A 24439-nucleotide genomic window follows, 5' to 3' on the forward strand; every position below is an offset into this window, starting at 1 on the left:
CTTTAACGGCAAGCATGGGTTGCTGAAAACCTATTCTAACCCGGAATCTTCACGGATCCGACCCCATGTGGAGTAACCCCTGTCATTATGATCTGCTCTGGGTCTGGTTAACATGAGCACAACTTTGCATTCAATACTCGGATCAGCTGACGATTTTTGCCGTTAAACTGGATCGTTATAATGTATAAAAATGACCAACTTGACTAACTTCTTGCAAATCTACGATTAGGTTATTTTGTATATCCTGCATATTCAATAATTATTTCATACATAATGACCACAATTAATTTAACCAATTTTAGTAAATAACAAACACAGAAAATATATGATCAATTTGTTCTTTTTCAACCATGAAAACTGTGCAGCTGATTAAATAACAGAATAAGTTTGTTGAACATATTTGTTGCAAATGTAAAATGTGTTCTAAGGTCGGTCTATTTCTTTCTATTTCGCCAAATATCTATGTCATGTGAGGGTAAGGCGAGCTGTTAATATTACAGAAAGTACAAACAATGAGATAATATATTTCTAGCCCTGAGTATAGTCTGGAAGGTAATTTAAGGTACCGACGTTTACTACAATATCTGAAAAATTATCGGACCTACTCCATCGGACGGGAATCACGCACGCAAGAATACGGTGTGAGCGTTGGGCGGCTCAACGTGCGTGATTCCCGTGCACCCTTTCGAGTTGAGTTGATTGGTTCAACTGTGTCATATGGCCCTGTGACGCAGGGGTAGCATTATGCAGATGGCTGTTTCAATGAATGCTCGTTCCGCCCGTGACGATCAGGTCTGGTTGTTGATGAAATATAGTGATAGCTAAATAGACAGATTTTTTATTCATTCACCGATTGTCTTTAAATGTAATATCCAGTTATGTATGACTGTTTAATAATCTCATACCAACTTTGACTGGAGTAGGTCCGATAGTTTTTCAGATATTGTAGTAAACGTCGGTCCTTAAATTACTTTCCAGACCATACATAATGCATAACTACGCTGTCATATTCCATCCCGCCGCTCCCAAATGTAATCATTAATCATTTTACAAGTGAAATAATTGTTTGATTATTTTACTGATTATATCCGGAACTGTGTTCCATACATACGTGTGCACAATTACATGTAACCGACTTCGTGCTCTATGGATACAAGGGACTGTCAATGAATACACTGAATCAGGAAAGGCCATCCCGCTCACGTGTTTGCAGTATCATAAGATGCGGAGAGGCTGCTCAGCCTATCAGAGACAAGCGCGTGTAGGTAAATAATTCCCCGCTTCCTGGTTTATAAAGGTGTAAGCTGTGTGGTAAGTCATGTAACTTGGAGAGGGTATAACGAAAGGTACAGTATCATTTTGCTCTCGTTTGAAAGTGAGTTGAGGGGCGCTGAGGTAGCTTAGTCGTTAAAGCGTTTGCTCTTCACGCCGAATGCCCGGGTTCGAATTTACACATGTGTGAAGCCATTTTTAGTGTCCTGCGCGTGATATGGGTGGAATATTGCCAAAAAGCGGCGTAACCTCCAACTCACAGACTTACTAATTGTAGTGAGTTGGGATGTAACATCGCATTTAACAATGCTATGGATTATCACATCGCGAAAACAAGCGAAAGTCATAGACATGAACAACTTGAGTGAAACCCAGTAAATTGAAAATATGTCTGGAAAATCGGTTATTCTTACCCAAGACCATATCTCCTGGCAACTAAGGCACGCACTGGGCTGGACAAGACAATCCAGTGATTGATTGATATCATGAGCATCGATCCACGCAGTTGGGATCCGATGACATGCAATTAACCATGTCAGCGAGCCTGACCACTCGATCCCGTTAGTTGCCTCTTATAACAAGCATAGTCGGCTTTTACGGCAAGAATGAGTTGCTGAAGTCCTATTTTACCCCGGATCTTCTCGGGTCACTTGCAAATGAAACAGAATTATGAAACATAATAACGTAGTGTGTCCTACGAAGTTGCTTTGACGAAGAAACAAATCGAAACTTACGGTACGTGTGTCAAGAGTTTGGTTTTGGTTAATCAATGTCAATTTCGTACATTTATAAATGGTTCTTTCTTGAACAGTGTGCATATAATAAGTTCTCAAAGTGAGATATATATGTTCTTTTTAGAGAAAAACTGCATTGTATACTGAACGAGAGACATATGTGACATTGTAGAGCATCGAAACACGTAATTAGCTTTCAATCACGAAACACATGACGTGTATTGTGTTCACAACGAGAGATATATGTTACATTGTAGAGCATCGAAACACGTAATTAGCTTTCAATCACGAAACACATGACGTGTATTGCGTTCACAACGAGAGATATATATTACATTGTAGAGCATCGAAACACGTAATTAGCTTTCATTCACGAAACACATGACGTGTATTGTGTTCACAACGAGAGATATATGTTACATTGTAGAGCATCGAAACACGTAATTAGCTTTCAATCACGAAACACATGACGTGTATTGTTTTTACAACGAGAGATATATGTTACATTGTAGAGCATCGAAACACGTAATTAGCTTTCATTCACGAAACACATGACGTGTATTGCGTTCACAACGAGAGATATATGTTACATTGTAGAGCATCGAAACAAGTAATTAGCTTTCATTCACGAAACACATGACGTGTATTGCGTTCACAACGAGAGATATATGTTACATTGTAGAGCATCGAAACACGTAATTAGCTTTCATTCACGAAACACATGACGTGTATTGCGTTCACAACGAGAGATATATGTTACATTGTAGAGCATCGAAACACGTAATTAGCTTTCAATCACGAAACACATGACGTGTATTGCGTTCACAACGAGAGATATATGTGACATTGTAGAGCATCGAAACACGTAATTAGCTTTCAATCACGAAACACATGACGTGTATTGTGTTCACAACGAGAGATATATATTACATTGTAGAGCATGGAAACACGTAATTAGCTTCCATTCACGAAACACATGACGTGTATTGTTTTTACAACGAGAGATATATGTTACATTGTAGAGCATCGAAACACGTAATTAGCTTTCAATCACGAAACACATGACGTGTATTGTGTTCACAACGAGAGATATATGTTACATCGTGGAAGATGTAACTGTTTTTCAATCAGGAAACGCACGACATGTCTTGTGCTCTCAATTAGAGGTATATGTTTGTTTCGTTAAAGAACCGTGTGTGTTTATTATTGATAATTTTTATCAATTCCGTTCCGCTGTGATCCTCGTGTATGCACCGAATTCTCCAAACTAAACTCATACTCTATGTAATACAGTTTGTCAAGGACTGATTCCACGACAAAAGATGAGTGTCTAGACCTTATGGATGGCTGCATCCAGTCCCGAGTCACTATGTATATATATATATGATTATAAGCCATTGTCAGGTATGTATTCTCGAAGTATTTCTCTCCAGACATGCAGCCAAGGTTCCTACTCCTCGTTGTGGTCGCCATGACCATGGGACAGACAGCAGCAGCCACAACAACTGCTGCGGAGACGGCTATCGCTGAAACACAGAAAGACCAGCAGTATCTCGAGTCTGGTAAGTTAACACACACCGCCATACAGTATATGTACGCCCACCCTAAAGGATAATAGTTACCATAACAACCAGATAATAACCCGAGTAGATTATTATTAGATACAATGTGAATACAGGCGAATAATCAATGCTATTTTTCAATCATATTTCTCACAGGAGCATGTCTCTGTTTAAAGCATTTTATTTGTTAACGGTCTACACTAATATAAGTCTTTGAAAGGCTTTGAGAAGTGATACACATAAGGAAGAGAATTTATTGATGTCAACTTCTTTATCATGAGGAACACAACGTTTCGGAGTATATGCTTACTCCTTTATCAGGAGGAACACAGCGTTTCGGAGTATATGCTTACTCCTTTATCAGGAGGAACACAGCGTTTCGGAGTATATGCTTACTCCTTTATCAGGCGAATGATGAAGGAGTAAGCATATACATGTACTTCGAAACGTTGTGTTCCTCATAATAAAGAAGTTGACATCCGTCAACTCTCTTCCTTACATTAACATTGTCAAAACCAATAATCTTTGATGTCTTACAAAAGAGTCAATATTCATAAAATCTTCAGGTAGAATTTCCTACTGTAGTCTTAATAGTCTTAGTCTCCGTGGTCTAGTGGTAAAGCGTCTGCCCGGAGAACGGTAGGTCGGGGGTTTCGAACGCCCACCGCGTCATATCAAAAGACGTTAAAATATGGTACTTGTTGTTACCATGCCTGCCTGGCGACTGGTCGGCTCGGAGTCAGTATACTATGTCTAAGTGGAGTATTAATGTTAAAACTGCGGAATGGTATCTCAGTGCGCTAGCAATGACATTAGTCAGGACTGGTACGAGCAGCCACACACGTACACACACACATGCACGTCGCTATAAGCGCAAAGATCTTGCCCTATCTCAGTAGTGGGTTAGCACTATAAACTCGGCGTTAGTCCGGACGAGTACAAGCAACACACACACACACACACACGCACGCACGCACGCACGCACGCACGCACGCGCGCACGCACACACACACACACACACACACATGGATCCCCAGAATCTGTTTGGTCCCCCCTTCGGGATAAAGCTGTCTGAAAGATATGTTTAAATAATAACCCCGGTAGAAGGTTCTGTATATAAGTATACAATAGTACAACGTGTTTTATAGCACACATATAATCTTTCCGCGATTCGCTTGGCTGGCGGGAACGCAAATGTGAATGTAACCCTTTAAAAACTTCAAAAACGACCAGGAAGTGCTTTGTTTGAGATGTTTCGCCAGGACTTCGCACCAGCGCACTTACTTCCATATAACCGTGAAGATTCGGGTTAGAATTGGTCTTCAGCAACCAATGCTTCTCGTAAGAGGCGAATAACGAGATTGGTTGGTCAGGCTCGTCAGGTTGATGCATGTTATCGTATTCCAATTGAGTGGATCGATGCTCATGATATCAATCACAGGATTGTCTGGTCCAGATTCGATTATTTACAGACCGCTGATATATAGCTTGAATATTTCTGAGTGCGGCGTTAAACAAAAAACCAAATCAACAATCAAATTTGTGACATCTAAAACAATGCCTACAAGACGAGTATTATTGGCGATATCATCCCTTATGGTGAACAGTCAATCACTTAACACACACGGTTCACATGGTTCATTTTATTTGGATTTGATTTTATAGCAATCTATATTTCTTGTTTTTTCGCAGACATCCTAGCTTCGGAAAATTATTCATATTCAAGAACAATATTATCGCGTACATCCGGAGAATACTCTTGAGAGCTTGGGTGCAGATATGTTTTTAGGGAAAGTCTACATTGTATAGATTATTTGAAATGCCTCGTTAGCCTGTAGCCTGTAGCTTGTATCTTGTAGATCGACTTCAAGTCTTTATGTAATGTACATTTAGTCAACGTGTACCTGGTGCGTGGTGAAACCGATTGTACTCTTTGATGAAGTTTTCGGTATTTTTAGTTATTCGGTTATATAAGGGAGTTTCACCTTAATGTGTCATGAAATGTCAAGATGACACAGGTCGTAGACCTTACCACAATGTTGAAAGCCACCATCCCACGTGTAATGACAAAACAAGGTTCAACCCAAGCATGTATACAACTCTCCCCACGTATATATGTTACTGATAAAAGTGGTTCTAATTTTAAAGGATAGGTTTCTGCAGTCCTGGAGAAGTGATATTAAATATTCTTCTAAAGGTTTCTATAATTCCTTATTGGCGACGAGTTCCATTACTTTAAACAGACGTAAAGCACTGGCGAATGAACGTTATTCATTTTTCAGTGCTTATTATTATTAATGGCCTAACATGTCAAAACATAAGAAGCTTATTGGGAATAATACGATACATGTCCTGAAAAACTTGTCACGATTTCTGAAACATGTACATGCTATCTTGTTGTAGTTTGTATATATTTATGTGTAAAATATAACTCATATACCACCGTCGGTGGTTCCTTTGAGGAAGCAAGAGTATGACGTTTAACATAAGCAGTGTCCACGTTGTAGGTGTTGACCGGCTCGGTGGGATGTCCACGTCGGAACAACATGCGGTGTTCACGTCAACAAAGCCAAAAGCAATAACGCTTGGTAAGATATACAGGGAGAAACTTCTCGCGAAAATTTCCCTGAACGCACGGCCTGCGTCAGCCACAGCAAAGTAAGTATTTTTACCGATAATAAATCATCTTAACTTAGACAAGGACTCAAACTTGAATGAGTCATAATTGCTGGAGCGTTTTGCAACCGGGAAGTACATTCTCAAAGCTGGTTTGCTCGACTGGGAAAATCTACTCACTTTTGTAACATGCTGCATCCGACCTGTGTAAAAGTACAAGCCCCTTGTTGTGAAGTGAGCGACGAAACGTCATTTGTGTATAAAGGGTTCAAAGAAGTACATTTTATTATTGTGTGACTTGATAGCTAAGAAAGCCCCCTAGTGTTTCAATTATATGTTTATTTTCTCGAAATTTCGAGTTTTTTTCTTATTATTTCGATTATATTTTCGTAATTTCAGTTATTTTCTCGTTACTTCGAGTTTTTGTTTCGTAAATAAGATAATTTTATTTTCTCGTTATTTCATGTTTATTTACAAAACTCGCAATTTCGACTTTTTTCTCGTTGCTTCAATGATTTAATCGTTATATGAATTATTTTCCCGTTACTTCGATTACTTGCTTATGATTTCGATTATTGTCTCGTTATTTCAAGTTTATTTCAAAGCTCGAAATTTCGAGAAAATAATTGATATAACCAGGAGAAAATCGAAAATTCGAGTTTTTGAGTTAAACTTGAAATGACAAAATAATTTAACGAGAATTAACTCGACGTAACGAGGAAGAACTCCAAATTTCGAGAAATAAATTTAAATAACAAAGAATTTCGATTTGAAAAAATAAATTAATCCTACCAAAATGCCACAATTACGCTTTCGTAGATAGCTGCAGACTTAATGACCCTCAAACATCCTTCAAGGGTTGCATCGCATGATAAACTGGAGAGGAGGGTTTGTCTCAGTATAGCCTGTGTGTAGCGTATAGACTTGGAGCAAATATAATGGCTATCTACTCTATTGAAACTTCGGAAACTGTTTAATTCTTTGTACCGTACACAGCAGTCGTAATTAACATCTCGTTTTTATTTTGAACAACAAGTAAAAGCGCTATCGCGTCTCTAGATATCCTGGTACACCAGTTAATTGTCTGGTTTGTTCACGGACCGCCGCCGCATGGCAGGAGTACTGCAGTGCGGCGTCAGGCAACTCACACTCACATTTTCATGCAAATTGTTTGAGTGACGGGTGCTACCTGTAGAGCAGGATATGTTTCCGCGAACATCTGGTGTCATCAATGGTTTTCAGTTATTCATATAATTTTCACTGCTATTTCGCCTTTTACGCCCAATGGAATCTGTTTCGTCGGATAATCGAGAATGTTTTTTCTCTGGCGTTGACGTCATATAAACTGACGTCCAAAAGAAACTTTACCAGAGTTTGAAATCACTCTTGCTCAAAAACAACAAAACATACATGCATGAAGTAAAGTGTATTAAGAAGATCAATATATCAACATAATCAACACTGAAAATGACAATCATACCGCGACCGAGAATGACGTCAGAGCCCCCCAAAGTTGTGTGTGGTACAAAACTCGAGCTTTCAGAATCACGGACAATAGGCAGAGTACATAAACAATCGCTCACGTTCAATAACAAGTCATTTATATAATTAGTAGATGGGGGACCACCAAATGCCTTAATACACGCAAAAACTCTTCGATGCACAGAAAAAGTCAGTCCTCTGATGAGGTCACGTGGGATTTGACGCCATTCTTCTTGGAGGGCCAAGATCAGTTCTTGCCGGTTGGCTGGAGAGTGTGGTCGTTGTCGAACACGACGATCCATCAAGTCCCAGAGGTGTTCTATGGGGGACAAATCGGGTGAGCGTGCAGGTCACGGCAGGGCGTTGACGTTGTTGGCTGCGAGGAAGTTTGTGACAATTCTGGCTGTATGGGCTCTAGCGTTGTCATGCTGATAAATGACACCACGTGGCTGCTGTTGGAGAAATGGTAGGACAACTGGACGAAGAATGTTATCCATGTAACGCTGAGCTGTCAAGTTTCCGTCAACGATGACCAGCGGTGTCCTCTCCTGCCCACAGATACCTCCCCACACCATGACACTCCCTCCAACATATGGTACGACCTCCTGCACGCAACACGCCGCCGTTCGTTCACCCCTCCGGTGGTAAACACGTTGTCTTCCATCAGCCCTCAACATACAGAATCGACTTTCGTCAGTGAAGACGACCCTCTGCCAGTCACGTGGTTGCCAACGTCGTACAGTCCGGGCCCATCTCAATCAAAGACGACGATGTTGCGCTGTCAATAGCTGTCCTCTGTATGGTCTAAAAGCCCTGATTCCATGAGCCCTGAGTCTCCTGGCCACTGTCTGTCGACTAACCCTGTGACCTAAGGCATTTGTCGCCGATGACGTCACTGTCAGGAAGCGATTTCGGAGGTGCAAGGTACGCAAGTACCGGTCATCATGGGGCGTGGTCACCCTGGGTCTGCCTGTTCTTGGCCTGTCAGAGGTCCGCCCTGTCTGTCTGTAACGTTGCATCAAGTTGGTAACGGCAACACGGGAGCAACCGAAGGTTCGTGCAATATGGGCGTGGGTGGCTCCCATCTGTACCATACCCAAGGCTCGTTCACGTTGTTCGACTGTGAGTCGTGGCATTTCTTTTGTGTGTTTTTTTTATCACTTCGGATGTCTGACTTGCCGTTGCAATCGTTTTATACCCTTATCCGCACGTGCATTTGCAGTTGTCCGTGGTGCACGTGTTTTTCACTTTTTCGCGTGTTATCTCGCAAACATGTAACAGACGATTAACATTTTCTGCATACACTAATGTTGTATTTAGGTTATGTGTTTTAGATAGACTTCATCGAAAACAAATTATACTTTGTCTGAAATTTATATTTTCAGTTGGTAAAGTTTCTTTTGGACGTCAGTTTATTTACGGTGCAGGTATCATTATACACTTTCATCATTCATTAGGGCCTAGCATTGTATTCTTCAAAAATAATATGATTAATTTAACTGTGACCAGCAACTGTACGCGTATGTTGACAACATTAAAAGCTCACGCCTCTGTGAACGTCTGTCGATCATGGATGATGCTAAACGCCACTGCAATTGCGTGATGCTCACTTCTCAAGAAACCTGAGGGCATATTCCCTTGAACACCGAATTTAACTTTCCTCAAATTTGATCAGGTCACTGTTCCGTTATTGTCTTATGCTACGAATCGTGCGCCTCTATACATATTCGTGTATATGTGCATACGTGCGTAGAAATGCATACGTGAGTATACTTGTCATGTGAACGCGTTTACTCATGTGTGTATATTTACACAAGGAGTAAATTTGCATCGTGTCTTGAGCAGGTGCAAATGTAAATGTAAATTTGCACTGTGTGTATATGTTTCAATGTGAACGTTTATGTCAACGTAAGAGGATGATCTAATTAATATCTGTTCTTTGCCAACATCAAACAAATTGTCAACGGTTGCCAACTTTTATGCGCATATATAGAGTTGAGCGGACGGTGTTTTCCTTTGGTTTCAAGGAGTCCATACTTTGTGTACAAATTAAATCAAACACATGATGCTTCACGGTGAAGTAACTCTCTTCTCAATCAACTTTGACTGGAAAACACCCTGTTTTGTGTTGAAAGTCGTGAACCGACTGACGAACATGTGTGCCTTACACAATTTACATAGTTTTTTGTTATTACTTTATTTACACACCTAAGAGTGAGTGAGTGAGTATGGTTTTACGCCGCTTTTAGCAATATTCCAGCAATATCACGGCGGGGGACACCAGAAATGGGCTTCACACATTGTACCCATGTCGGGAATCGAACCCGGGTCTTCGGCGTGACGAGCGAACGCTTTAACCACTAGGCTACCCGACCGCCCCTACACACCTAAGATGCTACTCATGTAAACGCATAGTAAATTTACATATACGCACGTATGTATAGTTACACATATGTAAAATTACTTACGCTAGTAAATGTTGTGCACGTGAACGGGGTATTAGTATACGCTCACACGAACATGAACTGTGGTGTGTAAACAGAGTACGTACATGGGGTGAGGACCACATATTCATCATTCCGAAAAGGCTGTTTTTCGACCAAAGAATGAGAAGAGAGCTACCTTCGCATGATTTCAGCATGTGTTGGAGTTAATCTCTAACTTTTTGACGCCTTGAAACCCAAAGAAAACACTGTCCGTCCTGCTCTGGGTGTCCACATTGAAGTTGGTATTGATATTTACTGAATAGCGTCAACTTCAGAATACAGAATGGTAACGGCAAATCATCCGCGATATTAATTCGATCGTCCTCTGGCGTTGGCATAAACCTTTACATATAGTGCAAATTGTGAAAATATACATTTACACCTGCTCCATACACGGTGCAAATTTGCTTATGCTGTAAATATACACACATCACTGAACGCGTATATGCAAATATACACAATGTGTAGAATGGGTGAGTGAGTGGGTGAGTTGGGTTAAACGCCGCTTTTACCAGTGTTCCAGTTATATCGCGGCGTGTCAGCTTAATGTGGGAGGAAAACCAAGTGATGCAGGTCTCAGACGTTTATCACTTCGGTGAAACCCACCAGCACGGATATGGTACTGGCAAACCTAGAAACATAATCGGGGCGAACCGGGATTCAAACCCACAGTCATAGGTTTCTGGCGTACCCAAGGGACGCAACTCTGCACAGCGAATGGCGGCGCCTCAGACGACTGGGCCACCCCAGCCCCCACACGTGTTTAGAGATTCATGTGAGCTGGGTATTGTTAGTTTCTTTTCTGTTGCAAGATTGTTAATATGTAAGTAATGTCAATCAACGTTGTCAGTGACAGCTGCAGCAGCTCCATGGTGTGTAACAAGACCGACATATTCCGGTCAGCGGACGGCAACTGCAACAACATCCAGCATCCTGACTGGGGAAAGAGCTTCATCCCAATGAGGAGGTTCCTTCTGCCACAGTATGACGATAGTGAGTTCTATGCATGGTTTAATTCGCTTGTTATCTGTGTGTTGTGTGTGTGTGTAATGTGTGAGAACCTTTAATGGAGGCTTTTTAAGTACAATTTCAGCGTCCAAGAAGGGACCAAGAAGTATCTTTTCACCATTACAATATTATATCGATATAACGATATCGGAAGGCGATTCTAGTACCTTCTCGAACATAATGGACGTGCACTGTCATTCAAAGAGCTTCTCTTTTAACGTCTGGAGACGTGTCTCCATTTTTTGCTAATATTAAACCGTAGAGTTGATCAGGGGAAGACTATAAAAAACAGAGTCCCACCTCGTTGCCAGAATATTAAAGTACGGGAGTCAACAAGTCAACAGATAAATACATGACACTTTTTATGGATAGCAGTTTCTTTTATTCTGTGTCACAACGTTTCAGAGCTACTTCTTGCTCCTTCATCAGGTGACAAAGAATATAAGAAGTCGCTATCCACAAAAAGTGTCACGTATGCATGTTCTTCCAACTTGTCAATGCCTGTCAAAGACTACACGGGGGGAGTTCGCTACCTCTCCCAGGCATCACTTCACGAACTGCTGGGAATAGGTCTTCAGCAACCCAGGCTTGCCGTAAAAAGCTACAATGCTTGTCGTAAGAGGCGACTAACGGGATCGGGTGGTCAGGCTCGCTGACTTGGATGATGCTTGTCATCGTATCCCAATTGCGTGGATCGATGCTCATGATGTCAATCACTGGGTTATCTGATCCAGACTCGATTTTTTCAGACCGCCGTCGTATCACTTGAATATTGTTGAGTACGGCGTTAAACAACAACAACAACAACAAAACATAAAAACAGAAAATCTGTAAATGAACTTCACATATGACTAAGGACACGGGTGGCCAAATCATCTAAGGAGCCGCAATTCCCTATGCAGAGTTGCGTCCCTTGGGCACGCCAGGAACCTATGATTGTGGTTTCGAATCCCGGTTCGCCCCAAGTATGTTTCTAGGTGGATTTCATGGAAGTGGTAAACGTTTGATACCTGCATCTCTTTGGGATGTCTTCTAACATTAAGCTGACACGTCGTAAAATAACTGTATACTGTTCAAAGCGGTGTCATATCCAACTCACCCACTCACATGTGACTGCAGATATATCATCGCCGCGAACCACTGGAAGTGATGGGACCTCGCTTGTAAGCCCTCGTCTAGTAAGCACCAATTTGCACACACCTGACGTCGACGCCACGTCACAGAGTGACGTCACACACATGGTCATGCAGTGGGGTCAGTTCCTGGATCATGACATCACCAATACCCCTATTGAACGAGGTCAGTTGAAATTGTAACTACAGTAAACTACGTTTATAACGAACACGCTTATTGACCGATATAACGAACTTATCCTTAATCCTGGCCATTTGTTGCATATATGATGTTTATAACGAACCACGGTTATTACAAACTAAAAGTAGTGGTCCCTTTGAGTTCGTTATAACCGTAGTTTACTGTATTAGTTAGTGAAACGTTCGCCAGGATATCTTCCGGTAAGGGATTGTAAGGGAATGTACTCGAGAGTTCCTTCCATAGTATCAATTTTAATTTTTTTTCCAGCCACCATTTTTTACCGCCTCGCTAAAGTTACAAGGGTTTGGGGACTTGCTACATGCACCCCACATATTTCTCTACCAAATGACTTCAATTTGCTTTTGAGTTTATTGAATTGGAAACGTCAAAACAGATGTGCAGCCTTTGTGTAAAGTACGCAGATTTACAATTTAAAGCAAAAGTGTGAGTTTCAATTATAATATATCGTACAATTGGAATGTGAGTACATGCTGTCTTCATAATTTTATGAATCAAATACCTAATAGTGAGCTCTTGTGATACTGCAGGCACGGACGGAGCCGCCATAACGTGTTGTGAGGATGACGTCAAACGTGAGACCCTCTCCGCCGCCTTGAATCTCACTGCCAGGTAGCTGTAGCCTTGAATCTCACTGACAGGTTTCTGTAGCCTTGAATCTCACTGACAGGTTGCTGTAGCCTTGAATCTCACTGACAGGTAGCTGTAGCCTTGAATCTCACTGACAGGTAGCTGTAGCCTTGAATCTCACTGACAGGTAGCCTTGAATCTCACTGACAGGTACCTGTAGCCTTGACTCTCGCTGACTGGTAGCTGTAGCCTTGAATCTCACTGACAGGTAGCCGTAGCCTTGAATCTCACTGACGGGTAGCTGTAGCCTTGAATCTCACTGACAGGTAGCCGTAGCCTTGAATCTTACTGACAGGTAGCCGTAGCCTTGAATCTCACTGACGGGTAGCTGTAGCCTTGAATCTCACTGACAGGTAGCCTTGAATCTCACTGACAGGTAGCCGTAGCCTTGAATCTTACTGACAGGTACCTGTAGCCTTGAATCTTACTGATAGGTAGCTGTAGCCTTGAATCTCACTGACGGGTAGCCGTAGCCTTGAATCTCACTGACAGGTAGCCTTGAATCTCACTGACGGGTAGCCGTAGCCTTGAATCTCACTGACGGGTAGCTGTAGCCTTGAATCTCACTGACGGGTAGCCGTAGCCTTGAATCTCACTGACGGGTAGCTGTAGCCTTGAATCTCACTGACAGGTAGCTGTAGCCTTGAATCTCACTGACAGGTAGCCTTGAATCTTACAGACAGGTACCTGTAGCCTTGACTCTCACTGACAGGTAGCCGTAGCCTTGAATCTCACTGACAGGTAGCCGTAGCCTTGAATCTCACTGACGGGTAGCCGTAGCCTTGAATCTCACTGACAGGTAGCTGTAGCCTTGAATCTCACTGACAGGTAGCCGTAGCTTTGAATCTCACTGACAGGTAGCCGTAGCCTTGTATCTTACTGACAGGTAGCCGTAGCCTTGAATCTCACTGACAGGTAGCCGTAGCCTTGAATCTCACTGACAGGTAGCCGTAGCCTTGAATCTCACTGACGGGTAGCTGTAGCCTTGAATCTCACTGACGGGTAGCCTTGAATCTCAATGACAGGTAGCCGTAGCCTTGAATCTTACTGACAGGTACCTGTAGCCTTGAATCTCACTGACAGGTAGCCGTAGCCTTGAATCTCACTGACAGGTAGCCGTAGCCTTGAATCTCACTGACGGGTAGCCGTAGCCTTGAATCTCACTGACAGGTAGCCGTAGCCTTGAATCTTACTGACAGGTAGCCGTAGCCTTGAATCTCACTGACGGGTAGCCGTAGCCTTGAATCTCACTGACAGGTAGCCGTAGCCTTGAATCTCACTGACAGGTAGCCGTAGCCTTGAATCTCACTGACGGGTAGCCGTAGCCTTGAATCTCACTGACAGGTAGCCGTAGCCTTGTATCTTACTGACAGGTAGCCGTAGCCTTGAATCTCACTGACGGGTAGCCGTAGCCTTGAATCTCACTGACAGGTAGCCGTAGCCTTGAATCTTACTGACAGGTAGCCGTAGCCTTGAATCTCACTGACGGGTAGCCGTAGCCTTGAATCTCACTGACGGGTAGCCGTAGCCTTGAATCTCACTGACAGGTAGCCGTAGCCTTGAATCTTACTGACAGGTAGCCGTAGCCTTGAATCTCACTGACGGGTAGCCGTAGCCTTGAATCTCATTGACAGGTAGCCGTAGCCTTGAATCTCACTGACGGGTAGCCGTAGCCTTGAATCTCACTGACGGGTAGCCGTAGCCTTGAATCTCACTGACAGGTCCCTGTAGCCAGAGGGAAAATATAACGCAGGACAGAACACACTACTTCCAAGAAAATGTTTCCGTGGATCTGAATAGGAGATATTTGCACGTAGAAAAGATTCAACTTTCACTTAAAAAACATTTTAAGTAAGAATGGAAACCATTTGCCAAATACAGTCAGTTCACTTGTACAGTTAAATATGTAGGATCTATTTGCATGGTGGTATTATATGTGCCACATTGCATATTTCCTTTCAGAAATGGACAAATCAATTTTCAAACCAAGAAGTGCTGTCAGATTATTATGCGCTTTCCTGCTATGGCGAGGACTTACTCACGTCGTATGTCAGGAGTAGGTTATATTTGTCTCTGGGGACGTGCTATAGTACGATGTACAACGATATAGGAGGTATGTCCAGAGAATCCACACACGGTTCTTTGTCCAACCATGCAGAAATGTGAGAAATGTGAACCCAATAATCCAATTCCCCTTTTTATCTGCCAGACATCAGTGCTTCAACATTGCCGTGCCACCAGGGGATCGAAGGTTCAACCGCACATGTCTCAACTTTGTCCGATCAGTGCAAGTGGCCAACACAAACTGTGGCATTAGTGAGTACAAAATCGGAGATTCATTGTTGGTGGGCGCTACGTTCAGAGTGTCATGGTGCTACGTTCAGAGTGTCATGGCGCTACGTTCAGAGTGTCATGGGTGGTGGATGTTACGTTCACGGCGTCATAGGCAGGTGGGTGTGTAATATGTTCAGCGTGACATGGGTGGTGGCAGCGTAATATGTTCAGCGTGACATGGGGGTGGGAGTGTAATGCGTTCAGCGTGACATGGGGGGTGGGAGTGTAATAGGTTCAGCGTGACATGGGTGGTGTCAGCGTAATATGTTCAGCGTGACATGGGGATGGGAGTGTAATGCGTTCAGCGTGACATGGGGGGTAGGAGTGTAATAGGTCCAGCGTGACATTGGGGGGTGGGAGTGTAATATGTTCAGCGTGATATGGGGGTGGGGGGTGGTAGTGTAATAGGTTCAGCGTGAGATGGGCGGTGGCAGCGTAATATGTTCAGCGTGAGATGGGTGGTGGCAGTGTTAAATGTTCAGCGTGACATGGGTGGTTAGAGTGTAATATGTTCAGTGTGACATGGATGGTGGGAGCGTAATCCGTTCAATTTGACATGGGTGGTGGGAGTGCAAGCGTTCAGCGTGACATGGGTGGTGGGAGTGTAATCCGTTCAGCGTGACATGAATGGTCGGAGTATAATCCGTTCAGTGTGACATGGGTGGTGGGAGTGTTATCCGTTCAGTGTGACATGGGTGGTGGGAGCGCAATGCGTTCAGCGTGACATGGGTGGTGGGAGTGTAATCCGTTCAGCGTTACATGGGTGGTGGGAGTGTAATCCGTCCAACGTGACATGGGTGGTGGGAGTGTAATCCGTTCAGCGTGACATGGATGGTCGGAGTATAATCCGTTCAGTGTGACATGGGTGGTGGGAGTGTAATCCGTTCAGTGTGACATGGGTGGTGGGAGCGCAATGCGTTCAGCGTGACATGGGTGGTGGAAGCGTAATCCGTTTAGCGTGACATGGGTGGTGGGAGCGCAATGCGTCCAGCGTGACATGGGTGGTGGAAGCGTAATCCGTTTAGCGTGACATAGGTGGTGGGAGTGTAATCCGTCCAGCGTGACATGGGTGGTTAGAGCGTCATATGTTCAGTGTGACATGGGTGGTGGGAGTGTAATCCGTTCAGCGTGACATGGGTGGTTGGAGTGTAATATGTTCAGTGTGACATGGATGGTGGGAGCGTAATCCGTTCAGCGTGTCGGGAGTGTAATCCGTTCAGTGTGACATGGGTGGTGGGAGTGTAATCCGCTCAGCGTGACATGGGTGTCGGGAGTGTAATCCGTTCAGCGTGACATGGGTGTCGGGAGTGTAATCCGTTCAGTGTGACATGGGTGGTGGGAGTGTAATCCGTTCAGCGTGACATGGGTGTCGGGAGTGTAATCCGTTCAGTGTGACATGGGTGGTGGGAGTGTAATGCGTTCAGCGTGACATGGGTGGTGGGAGTGTAATCCGTTCAGCGTGACATGGGTGGTGGGAGAGTAATATGTTCAGAGTGACATAGATGGTGGGAGTGTAATATGTTCAGTGTGACATGGATGGTGGGAAAGTAATATGTTCAGTGTGACGTGGATGGTGGCAGCGTAATATGTTAAGCGTGACATTGGTGGTTCGAGAGTAATATGTTCAGTGTGACATGGGTGGTGGCAGCGTAATATGTTCAGCGTGACATGGTTGTTTGGAATGTAATATGTGTCAGCTTGACATGGGTGGTAGGAGTGTAATAAGTTCAGCGTGACATGGGTGGTTAAAGTGTGATACGAAATCCACGGGAACTAGTGAAATTTGTGCTTCTATTTCTACTTCTAATATGGGTTCCACCAAGATGATCTAGTTGTTCAGTAGGAGTTGGAACTTTCTTGATATCACCCAGGCGGCTGTGTATGCCCTTGATCAGACTCAACTTTGTCTTCTTCTTGTAGTTCCAGCAGAGCAGATGAACCAACTGACGGCTTACATTGATGCATCGCAGGTGTATGGCTCCACAGAAGAGGAACAACATGAACTCCGAGCTGACACCGGAGGTATGTCATACATCAGGCATTGGCTGTGTTTTCGCGAAGACCCATCTTCCCGAGGCAAGAGAGTTAACTGACTATAAAAGTCCAGTTTCCATCCTTGCCGAACTAGGCTGGTATTATGGAGTTACATTTTGGCTGGACTAACGAGTCTATGCTTGGTCCAATCAAAATCGCGCACCGAAATCGAAATCCGGTTCGTAAACTGTCGTGCAGATTTCGGTCGATTGAAGGATTTGCAAAGCATGTGCACCACCAACTCGTTCTCAGCAGATATTTTCCAAATCTTTTCATGTTTTTAATCAAGGTGCTCCCGTGATTTGATGAATTTCGCGATGTAAGACCCGTTTTATCACAAAATAGAACTTGATTATCGATCAGATCATCTTGACTGGGCGCCGCCATTTTGTGTGAAGCAAACGCAAGTGATACGTGGGGTGGAATCTGATTGGTCCATAGGAGAGGCTTAGAAGGGTCATAACTGGTAATAGCCACTGGTGGCGCTACGATCGAGCCCAGTAAGTCCAGCCAAGTTCGGCAAGGGTGGAAACTGGACTCTTTTTTTTTTTTTTGGGGGGGGGGGGGGGGGGGGGGGGGGGCGACGTTTTAGATTTGTTTGGTGACATAGCGGATCTGGTGGTCAGTCTCAGTGACTTGGTTGGTAGCGTGCCATCGTACTCCAAATGGTTGATCGTTGTTCACCATATCAATCACTAGGTTCTCTGGTCCAGACTCGATTATTTACAGACCGCCGTCATATAGCTGAAACGCGGCGTTAAACAACAAACAGACAAGCAAAATAAATTCACGACACACCAACTCTACCAGATTATTCTCTTTAAACGTTTAATCTAACAACATATTTCAAGTAGCAACCGACAGTGCGGTCTACAAGAAACTCAATAAGCACATCACTCATTATTAAGGTACATATATACTTCAGACTATATCTCAAAGATCAGATGTAATAGTTTCCGTTTAAATGTGGAGCTTCGAAGATATAGTTATATTCCTCAAAATGAACGATTCTGCGATTTCTGTTTTCTGATTTAAAAAATAACTGTAAATGTACTGAGGTGAGGTGAAATCGGGTTTAACGTCGCGTCCAAGATTATTGCACTTATACAGCGACGTGCATGCACGTGTGTGTGTTTGTGTGGCTTTTGGTAGTCCGGACTGATGCCGAGTTATAATGCTAGCACACTAAGATACCATGCCGCAGTTTAACATAAACACCCCACTCAGACACAGTATACTGCCCCTTATTGCCGAGCGCAAGGCAGGGTAACAACAAGTGTCATCTTTTAACGTCTTTTGATATGACGCCGCCGGGGATCGAACCCCGGACTTTTCGCTCCCCGGGCGGACGCTCTACCACTAGACCACGGAGGCGGTCCGTAAATGTATTGAAAGTGAATGCCGTGTTATGTCTATATGTGAATAACATGCCACTTTAAGAAGAATGCCCCTCTAGGCACCTCTTATGAAATTCACACAGATGGTTATCATGTCCTTCATACTATGGGTGTGTTCTTGGCAAAAGACAAATAAGAAACACCTAAATACCTATTTTTGTCACGAATGAAATCTTTATATTCTTTACACCAGCGTTCGCGATCTAGGATGCTATGTTAATGTATAAGGGACATGCTGCTGAAGTGCATGTCTATCTCTCTGTGAAGTGCATGGCATTGATTCTACTTTCATGCTTTCAGGACTGCTGAGAACATCATCTGACAATCCAGAACTGCTTCCAAGAAACTCTGCGACGGACTGTGTCACTTCCGCTAAACCCAACTTCTGTTTCAGGGCCGGTACGTAGCTCTCATTGTTTCATTTTGCTTATCATGCATCACACAGTGGTATTGCCATTGTGGCTCTTGAACATCTTTAGCTGCTGTCTGTGGTAAGCTGGCTAACCTGTACTATACCAATTACTGTTTCGGTGGAATGATCGAATGATTTGGTTCAACACCGCTTTTAACAATATTCCACTTATATCACGGCGTGTCAGCTTAATGTGAGAGGAAAGCCCGAAGTGATGCAGGTCTGAGATGTACACCGCCTTGGTGAAAACCACGAGCACGGGTATGGTGCAGACAAACCTAGTGACAAAGTCGGGGCGAACCGGGATTCGAACCCACAATCATAGGTTTCTGGCGTGCCCAAGGGACGCAACTCTGCACAGCGAAATACGGCACATTGGAAGACGTGACCACTTTTATTTTCTCTGGAGATATGTTTACGATGTGTTGATGTTGATTGTTGACGATTGATGTTGTCCTGCCAATACTACATGTCAGTATGACCTGCCTGATAGAGAGTCTCAATGACTCCGTCTACATTGGTGGATCATATTGAAAAATAATAGACTGTGAAAGACCAAACAAAGGCTTTAGTTGTTCATATAGCTTTCTCATTTTTGGTACCAGGTTACTTCTCTTTCATGAAAATCCTTTTTAGATACTTTTCTATAATGTTTCCAATATGGCCGCCAAATCCAAGATGGCCACCAAAATTATCCTTAATTTTGGACATTTGTAAGCATTAATCTTCTACTGTCTGTGTCAGGTGACGAGAGAGTGGACGAGCACATGTCTCTGGCAAGTATGCACACCATCTGGCTGCGGGAACACAACAGAGTGGCCAGAAAGCTTGCACGTATCAACCCACACTGGGATGATGAGCGGCTCTTCCAGGAAACCAGGAGGATTCTGGGAGCCATGATACAGCACATCTCCTACGCCGAATTCCTTCCCCTCGTCCTCTCACCCAAGTTTCTCATCAAGTTTGGTCTCCGACCATCGACTGGTCCTGTTAATATTTACAATGCCAGTATTGATGCCAGTGTTCGCAATGCCTTTGCTACAGCTGCCTACCGCTTCGGCCACTCCATGATAAGATCCTTCTTTAGTCGCCCAAACAAGAGATTTAGGGGTAAAAAAAATCTTCAACTTAGAGACTCATTTGGAAATACATCCATAATTCTTTCAACTGCTGGCGATGCTGTAAACGAACTAACAAGAGGGCTCCTGGTCGATAGGGCCAATTCTGTTGACAGACACATCTCCCCTGAGCTTACAGACTTCCTCTTCCCAGATGATGAAGGTAACAGTCTCGATCTGACGGCCTTAAACATTCAACGTGGCCGCGACCATGGCCTACCAGGGTACAATGCTTGGCGGAGGTGGTGTGGACTCCCAGAAGCTGAAAACTTCTCAACCAGCCCTGGAGGTCTTGTGGATCATCCTGATGATGCTGCAGCTGCTCTGCAATTGCTGTACAGGTACTGAGCATTAGTGAGAGAGTTATGCTTTAACGTCACATTTGCAGAACTGTAGCCGATGACATGACATGACGATGACATTGACCAGTAGGTGAGAAGAAATGAGGTTTAACGTCGCGTACGAAATTATTGCGCTAATACAGCGACGTGCATGCCCGTGTGTGTGCGTGTGTGCGCATGTGCGTGTGTGCGCTAGTCCGGAATAATGCCGATTTATAGTGCTTGCCCACTGAGATACCATGCCGCAGTTAAACATGAGTACCCCCCTCGGATACAGTAAACTGATTCCAATCCGACCAGTCCTTGTTTTAGCCCCTTAATGCCGAGCGCCAGGCAGGGTAACAACACGTACCATCATTTCTTTTGGTGTGACGCGGCCGGGGATCGAACCCCGGACCTTCAGCTCTCCGGTCGGACGTTCTACCACTAGACCACGGAGGCGGTCCAGGTACCAATTGATAGTGTACAGCAAAATCAAGGTTTTGAAATTGTATGCCCTTTTCAAGTCATATTTCAACTTAAGTTGTAAAGTGTAGTGGACACGTTTATGTATTTCAGATCACCCGACGACATTGATCTGTTCTCTGGAGGCATATCAGAACGTCCTGTTGCCGGCGGACTGTTGGGAAACACTTTCTCTTGTATTGTCGGCCGCCAATTCGAGCTGTTAAAGATCGGTGACAGATTCTGGTATGAGACCAATGACGAGTATGTCGGATTTACGCAAGGTATGCATATCTGTTGTTCCAGGTAATATTATATCTTACTGATGCAACTTAACCAGTAAATCCGTGTTGCTTCACGATGACTTGCAAATGAGGAAGAGAATACACGGATGTCAACTTCTTTATTATGAGGAACACAACGTTTCTTAGTATCTGCTTACTCCTTCATCAGGCGACAACGTTTCGGAGTATATGCTTACTCCTTCATCGGGTGACAACGTTTCGGAGTATATGCTTACTCCTTCATCGGGTGACAACGTTTCGGGGTATATGCTTACTCCTTCATCGGGTGACTACGTTTCGGGGTATATGCTTACTCCTTCATCAGGTGACAACGTTTCGGAGTATATGCTTACTCCTTCATCGGGTGACAACGTTTCGGGGTATATGCTTACTCCTTCATCGGGTGACAACGTTTCGGGGTATATGCTTACTCCTTCATCAGGTGACAACGTTTCGGGGTATATGCTTACTCCTTCATCAGGTGACAACGTTTCGGAGTATATGCTTACTCCTTCATCGGGTGACAACGTTTCGGAGTATATGCTTACTCCTTCATCGGGTGACAACGTTTCGGGGTATATGCTTACTCCTTCATCGGGTGACAACGTTTCGGGGTATATGCTTACTCCTTCATCAGGTGACAACGTTTCGGAGTATATGCTTACTCCTTCATCGGGTGACAACGTTTCGGGGTATATGCTTACTCCTTCATCGGGTGACAACGTTTCGGGGCATATGCTTACTCCTTCATCAGGTGACAACGTTTCGGAGTATATGCTTACTCCTTCATCGGGTGACAACGTTTCGGGGTATATGCTTACTCCTTCATCGGGTGACAACGTTTCGGGGTATATACTTACTCCTTCATCAGGTGAATCACTCCGAAACGTTGTATTCCTCATAATAAAGAAGTTGACTTCCATATATTCTCTTCCTTATGTGTATCACTTCTTAATGCCTTTCAAAGACATGTTGCAAATGATTTCCTCCATCAGATCAGCTGACTGAACTCCACTACACGTCTCTGTCCCGCGTGGTCTGCGACAACATCAAGACCAAGAATATCCAACCTAATGCCTTCAGAAACGCTGCACCAGGGTGAGTTCTCTACAAAATTCGGAGACATTCACCAATGAAATATAACATTCAGGCACAATCATTGGCAAAAACCATAAATGACGAGTATCTTTCATAGTTAATGAAGGTATAAGAAATATAATCATATACATGTATATGATGCAGGCTTTGTTAAGACTGTGTGATAATGGTAAGTGAGAGACGGGTTTACGCTGCTGTAACAATAGTTAGGCAGTATCATGTCTCAGACCAATGCGAAGCACTTAGGGTAACCATGTTGGTAATCGAACCCGGATTTCCGCGTGTCAGACGAACGCATTAACTACTAAGCTACCCACGCTCGTGATTATTATGGTGCCCCTAGGGTCCCAACTCAGATTTGGTCGTGACAAGCGACCGCATTAACCACTAGGCTATCCACAGGCGGGATTCACATATGGTATCTGCGTGGGGAATAGAACCCAGATTTAGGCGTGACAAGCGAACGCATTAACCACCAGGCTACCCACACGCGGGATTCCCATATGGTACCCATGTGGAGAATAGAACCCAGATTTAGAGGTGACAAGCGAACGCTTTAACCACTGTGCTACCCAACAACGCAGAATGTTTTCACCTATAAATAGTCATTATGGAAATGGTTTTGATGTTGATGATGAATGTTACAGGAACGACCTCACGTCATGCAGTCAACTGCCCAAGGTCAATCTGAGTGCCTGGCGTGAGACTCAGAAGGGTGTGTGGTCGGCCTGGTCAGCGTGGTCAGACTGTAAACGCGGACGGAGGAATCGGATCAGGACTTGTGTGCAGACAGGTCTGAAATGTACAGGGTCGAAGAAGGAGAAGGAGGCATGCGGTTCAGACTGTGCGTTTCAGCAGTGGGGATCATGGGGCAACTGTGTGAAGGGCTGCCGTTACAGGAGACGGGGGTGCGACTGCAGATCGTGCGGCCCCGCAAGCGACTTCGACACTGACAAATGCAAGAAAAAGGGGAAGAGTCGTAGCAAGCGTTTTTGTAGACGATTGTATGGGAACGTGAAACCATGGTACTTCGACACAACTGTGTCAAAATAAATACTGTTTGACATGATAGTCCTTTCTTGTGTTGCCGGCTCGAGTTTCATCAGTGGGGCAATGGGGTAGCCTAGTAGTCAAAGCGTTCGCTCGTCAAGCCGAAGGGGTTCCATTCCCCAAATGGGTACAATTTGTGAAGTCCATTTCTGGTGTTTACCGTCGCGTTATTGCTAGAATGTTGCTAAAAGCGGCGTAAGACCATACTCACTCACTCACTCACTCACTCACTCACTCACTCACTCACTCACTCACTCACTCACTCACTCACTCACATACAATGAAACTAAGAAACGTAGGAACTGTCCCCTTGTGAGTGATAGTATGAGGAACGTTCGCACAAAGGTCTTTCAAGTAATGTCTGAGGGATGTTCTGACGATCAAAAGAATAACTAACTACGTTTCTTCCCAGCTTTTAGAAAATCTGATAGAAGTACCTAAAAAGACCAAGGGATTTAGAAGCAGTTACTTGTCTTTACCTACAGATTTCGACTTTGAAACAAGCCATGAAGCGAACTATTATTCTACTATTGAAACTGAATTGCGTTCCTTTTATGTAGGCTTCTTTCATTAAACAGTGACAAGTTTTTCAACTAATTCATTTTTAGCGAAAATTAAGGTAACTGATTATGGTTATTGTACCTGTTGTGGTCACGTTACTGAAAAATGTGATCATTTATTTATAGATTGTATTGCTGTAAAGAAATCATGGAATCAAGTTAGTAAAGGACTAAATAGTAAATTAGCCAGGGCCCACTTGCAAAAAGCGATCTTATCGCTAAGGTGATCGTAACTCTCATGCTTT

General features: G+C 43.8%; 1 protein-coding gene across 1 annotated transcript; it reads left to right on the top strand.

Moving 5' to 3' along the window:
- The first annotated feature begins 1207 nt into the window (after positions 1-1207).
- LOC124123298 (peroxidase-like) lies at positions 1208-23655 on the top strand. The gene is made up of 13 exons (XM_046486592.2): positions 1208-1265; positions 3440-3568; positions 6076-6226; positions 11003-11145; positions 12280-12459; positions 13023-13104; positions 15332-15438; positions 17377-17478; positions 19188-19286; positions 20044-20758; positions 21317-21486; positions 22482-22584; positions 23232-23655. The coding sequence occupies exons 1-13, from the start codon at positions 1223-1225 to the stop codon at positions 23635-23637; spliced, it is 2430 nt and encodes an 809-aa protein (XP_046342548.2). The 5' UTR covers positions 1208-1222; the 3' UTR covers positions 23638-23655.
- Positions 23656-24439: the final 784 nt, after the last annotated feature.

The sequence above is a fragment of the Haliotis rufescens genome, unplaced genomic scaffold, assembly GCF_023055435.1.
Source record: "Haliotis rufescens isolate VD_foot unplaced genomic scaffold, xgHalRufe1.0.p SCAF_3, whole genome shotgun sequence".
NCBI classification, from domain to species: domain Eukaryota; kingdom Metazoa; phylum Mollusca; class Gastropoda; order Lepetellida; family Haliotidae; genus Haliotis; species Haliotis rufescens.